General features: G+C 33.2%; 2 protein-coding genes across 3 annotated transcripts in view; both read left to right on the top strand.

The window, feature by feature from the left end:
• LOC119645279 (protein rogdi) overlaps positions 1 to 492 on the top strand; it is a 4633-nt gene extending 4141 nt beyond the window's left edge. For both annotated transcript variants that reach the window (XM_038045397.1, XM_038045398.1), the window contains exon 8: positions 216 to 492. In XM_038045397.1, coding sequence (XP_037901325.1) covers positions 216 to 284 — 69 coding nt within the window. In that variant the 3' untranslated portion in view covers positions 285 to 492. The remainder of the gene's footprint in view (positions 1 to 215) is intronic.
• Positions 485 to 4325, top strand: LOC119645278 (3 beta-hydroxysteroid dehydrogenase/Delta 5-->4-isomerase type 3). Its single transcript, XM_038045395.1, has 5 exons — positions 485 to 1524; positions 2584 to 2774; positions 2849 to 3016; positions 3077 to 3505; positions 3575 to 4325. Exons 2-5 carry the CDS (start codon positions 2621 to 2623, stop codon positions 4030 to 4032), a joined length of 1209 nt encoding a protein of 402 aa, XP_037901323.1. The 5' UTR covers positions 485 to 1524; positions 2584 to 2620; the 3' UTR covers positions 4033 to 4325.
• The last annotated feature ends 727 nt before the right edge of the window (positions 4326 to 5052 follow it).

A 5052-nucleotide genomic window follows, 5' to 3' on the forward strand; every position in this document is an offset into this window, starting at 1 on the left:
AGATTGTTATATGCTTTCGGCGTACAATATACAAATATCGAAATAACCGAATTGTTATGAATGAAGTTCAGTCAAATATATATAGATTAAATATCGAAGCGTTAGAAATGACGACATTTAAATGTTGAAACGCGAAAGACATTTTGTTTCTTACTCCTACACTTGGACTGATTTTCAAATATAAATAATTTGTAATTAATACTTTTCTTTTACAGATATCGGTCTTCTCACTTTATAAAGATTTTACAGTTGGTTCCCGCTCTTCTTCTGCTCTCTCCTACTGACCCGAAAAGACCAGCTGCCCTCAGGAATTATACAAAATTAGGTTGTACGTGTGCTTAGAAAAGTAAATAAATCGGTACGAGTGTTTTCGGTGGTTTAGTTTTTTATACGTCAGTGTATTTTTTATTGGGAAAACGTTTTTTTCGTTTTTTAAATGTGTAATGAAGAAAAAAAAAAATTAAAAAAAATTAAATATGTATTATTATATATTTATCAATTCTTTGAAAAGTAATTAGAAAAAAACAAGCTTAAAATGGTACTTAAAATATGTACAAAATTATTTAGTGTTAAATATCTGAAAACTTAAATAAGGTTACCACCAAGCTGCCTTAAACAAACCAAATAAATCATTGAGAAATCCAGATTTCTTTTATTAAAACTTTTACAAAACCTAAACAATGTTTATAATGATATATACACATATTTTTATATAAGTATATTATATTTTTATACTTACCGCCGAAAACAAAAGGTTTACTAATTTTGTCATTTCACTTATAACATTTACAAACTCGATAGATCGGTTTGTCTTTTGTCAATATTCTCTAAGTCTCAAAAATTCAGAAAGTTGATTGAAACTTTATCGCTACGTTTCCTGAATCATCTTGTATTGTGAAACAATTTGGAAAACGAAAATCTTAATTAGAGATTAAAGGTTTATACGGTTTATACTGCGCTTCTGTATTATACATCTGAAGTTTGATTCGAACATTAAATGTTCAGGTTAAAAATAATTTATTTCGGCCAAATCAAAATACATTTCTTAAAAAAGATTACTTGAGATGCCGGCCATTCAAAATTCGTCTTAACCTGAACATATATCACTTACTTAGTTTTAAACTCTTATTACACCATTTAAGTATAGTTGTAAAAGTTGTTGGTGAAATAATAATGTTGTTTAAAAAAACCCAAAATCGAATTGTGTCGAAACCGTTAATAATAAAGAGAGAGAGAGAGAGAGAGAGAGAGAGAGAGAGAAAGATAAAAAACAAGTTGAAATAAATGCCTTCGGTTTTATAAGCTGAAGGAAAAAGATCAAATGTATAGCAATTTAAGACAACATAGCGCTCTCTTCTAAGTTTCAGTTAAAGCTTTTGCCCATTAAGTTGTGCTGCATGTGTTAGACAACTTATAGACGTTAAGACAGTGGGGAGTTATCATTAGTTGGCAAGATTTTCAGCAGTGCTGTTATATAAAGCGCTTGAACTCCGAAGTGTGGCTTTGTGCAGTTAAACATACTTTGTAAGTAAATAATTTCATGGTATAGAATAAAATGCGGAAGATAATAAAAATGTAATGTTTCAATTATGCAATTATTATGTAAACCGGTTTCTTATTTAAGTCACATTCCGTTTCGCGAGAGTTCAATAATAAGTTCAATAACATTTGCTGACACTATTATCAGTTGTCTACTTTGGCTTTAGCACTACTGACCCTGACCGACATAGTCGAAATTCACTGTTTTGGGTAATAAAAGAAACTTGTTTTTTTGAAGAATTGTATAAAGTGTGTTTATGTATAAGAGTTGGATAAAGGAAATTTTACTAAATAAATTGTAATTTGATCCAAGACTCCTTGTTTTTCATAGATACGAATGTGCATTCGCACGATCTAATATTGAATTAAATTAGAAAACATACACAGTTGTAATCTTCCTGTTGAAAATGGGCAAATAGTGTGTCTCACTTTTATATGCTTCTTTTGAGGTTACATCGTAAGCTCTACTCTAGTCTTAAATTATATAATTTCATCATAGAATCACGTATGGAAAATTCAACTTCCGCCAAACAGTGAAAGGAAACGTTTAACTACCTGATTATTTCCCCCAAGTACCTTCTTAATGAGGTGCAAGACTTGAACAAATTTTTGTTTTTTCTTCAAGATTTGAATTCAGTCCCTTCAGTGACTTCATGCGGATCAACGGCGATTTGCTTAGTGATTTTTTGGGAAATGGTCATGTGTATACGATAGATTTATTTATTTGCCTAGTTCGGGATTTAAGTTTGCTTTAACACAAGTATACATACATACATACATACATTATATTCTATCCTTGTTCCAATCAAGATCGCATCATTAGATGTGCGAGCACATCTCAAATAGATATTTGATTTTGATTTACCTTGCAGTTTCACTTTTAGCATCCTTTTTCTGCGATGCACTGATTGGCCAATGGCCGATCAAACGATGATATTAACGTCTTTAGGATATGGAGCATAAAAGTTATTACAATTTCTTTATTATTTTTTATATTAATTTTAAAAGCATTAAGTTTAAATAATCTTTTATCTCTTCACTTAGCTTAGCATTTCTTAACCTAAAGGCACTTTCTTTCACTATGCTAACCGAAAATGAAGAAATCGTTTTAGTGACTGGTGGTAGCGGATTTATAGGTCAACACATTCTACATTTACTTTCATGCGACATGTTCAAGTTGGGTATTAAAGAGATACGATCAGTGGACTTGGAATCCTACAAGAATACAACAAATCGTAAATAATTGATTTCATTATTAAATATCACATTATATCAAGAGTTAATGTACGCAATTTGCGATGTTTTCCAGCTGAAAGGGAATGTACGGTAGCGGTACGTTCGTTTATTGGTGATATAAGGAAGCCTGAAACGCTTTTAGATGCTTTTCGGGGAGTGGATACAGTTTTTCATTGTGCTGGCTTGATTAGCTTGCAGTATCCACCAAATTATGCAGAACTGGATGGACATAATGTCGATGGTATGTAATTAATAAAATTGGTATTGGCAGATTGTTGACGAAATATTTTGAGATATTCAGGTACGCGAGCGGTGGTCGAGCTATGTGTGCAGCAAAATGTTAAGCGTTTGATTTATACAAGTTGCGCTTCGGTGTGCATGGTGCCGTTTAAGGGACATAGTACCTTTGCCATGGTAATTAATCAAACTGAATCGAAGGCGACAACTCCAAAATATGATGCACAGAATCCTAATAATTTTGACGGACGTTTTCTAATAACCGGTTATTCATCCTCCAAACTACGAGCGGAAACTATTGTTCTCAATTCGAATGGCGCCTTGCTTTATAATCAAAAAGGTTATTTGACTACGACGGCCATTAGGCCGCCCCTTACTTACGGTGAAGGCGATCAACATTTCTTACCCAAGATTTTAACATATTTACGGCAACGTGATTTTATGTATCCTAGAATAGCCGGAGCTGGTGGCAAACAACAAATAGCTTATGCTGGTATATGTTTTTGTTTTATCTAAGCGAAAGGCAAAATAACGAGATTTTCTTTTTTTTTTCTCTTAATAGGTAACGTTGCTTGGGGTCATATATGCGCCTATAAAACTTTGAAAACTTCAGCCAAAAATATAGCTGGCTTGCCTGTATTCATTACGGATGATACGCCCATTAATGATATATCACGTTTTATACAGAAAATCGGTTTGGCTAGTGGAAAATATACGGCACAACGAACCGCTTGGTATTTGCCACATTTTCTATTTTTCCTTATGGCGACTTTAATTGAATTATTTATAAAATTCTTGACTCCGGTAAAGAAGATGAAACTTGAATACTCCTTGCGAGCTATTAGTTCTTTTACTGCATCAGTAATGATGTTCAATCGTTTGCGAGCAGCTATACACATGGATTATGTACCTTTAGTTGAGGCGGACGTTGCTATAGAGAGAACTGCTAAATGGGTTTCCAAGTGGTTTGAAGAGAACCATTCTATAGAAACGAAGGAAACCCTTAAGAAACATTGCTGATGATAAAAAATTTCCACAAAATTAATAATATTAAAAATAAAAAAAAAAACTGTTTCTGGTGTTAGTCTATAAAAAAAAAAAAACAAAAAAATGCAAAGTCATTCCCTTCCTAACTACTCCGGCCTTTTTCTCGTTATTCTCTTTTTAAATATGCATGCAAATGTTTTTTTAATAAATACCTACGCATGTCATCCAGACTAAGAATCAAACATAACATAATCGTATACAAAGAATTAAGAAAATTATATTCGCCTACGACCGAATCTTTTATACACACACATCACACACACATATTTTGCAAAAGATTAGGAAAGGAGAAAACCAAATTTCCATACTCTATACATATGACCTCTGCAAATGCGTCTATCGACAGAAATGTGAAGAAAGAGCTAATCCACCACGTCGTGACGTCAATTTTTTGCTTTCAATTAAGTTCAAAGTTTCGTTTATTTGGTATTCAATTGTATACTGCTAAGGAAAAGCGAAGCCTTCACGTTGTGGAGTTCACCATCTTTGTTTTAGAATAAACACATTTTTGGACATGTAATACGTGTTCATGTGCACAATACTCAGAATAATTTTCAATATTCTGTGTTGGTTATCTTATGGGTAATAATCAGAAAGTGGAAGTTTTGTGTGTCCGTGACCGATTTTTGCCATTTTGATGCAGGTGCAGTAGGACCGTCCACAAAAAACAAAACATTGCATCTGTTGCGGTTAATAAGCAACGAGCAAAAATTTCATTTTTTTTATTTTTGAAAACAGAGGCGTCTTCAGATTATGTATTACTATGGGTGCTCACAGGTTTTGTTGAACGGCGTGCCGTGGGTCTTGTAGGCGGTTTGTTTTAATCGGTTGGGGACATTTTAAAATTTTTCTCCAAATTTGTACGCCATGTCTTTATTTTTGCGAGCGAGAGAATGCTTATCACCGACGCTATATAGTTGAAGAAACAGACAAATGGAAAGTAGGAATGGCGGGCATGCTTAGATGCGTTCCGATTTTGAAAATGGCCAAAAG

The sequence above is a fragment of the Glossina fuscipes genome, unplaced genomic scaffold (genome assembly GCF_014805625.2).
Source record: "Glossina fuscipes isolate IAEA_lab_2018 unplaced genomic scaffold, Yale_Gfus_2 1, whole genome shotgun sequence".
Lineage (NCBI taxonomy): Eukaryota > Metazoa > Arthropoda > Insecta > Diptera > Glossinidae > Glossina > Glossina fuscipes.

Excerpts from the sequence above, each read along its gene's own strand:
- LOC119645278 (XM_038045395.1), top strand. The coding sequence starts at position 2,621 with ATGCTAACCGAAAATGAAGAAATCGTTTTAGTGACTGGTGGTAGCGGA. Across the intron at positions 2,775-2,848 it reads CTACAAGAATACAACAAATC|CTGAAAGGGAATGTACGGTA; the intron begins GTAAATAATTGA and ends GATGTTTTCCAG. Across the intron at positions 3,017-3,076 it reads GGATGGACATAATGTCGATG|GTACGCGAGCGGTGGTCGAG; the intron begins GTATGTAATTAA and ends TGAGATATTCAG.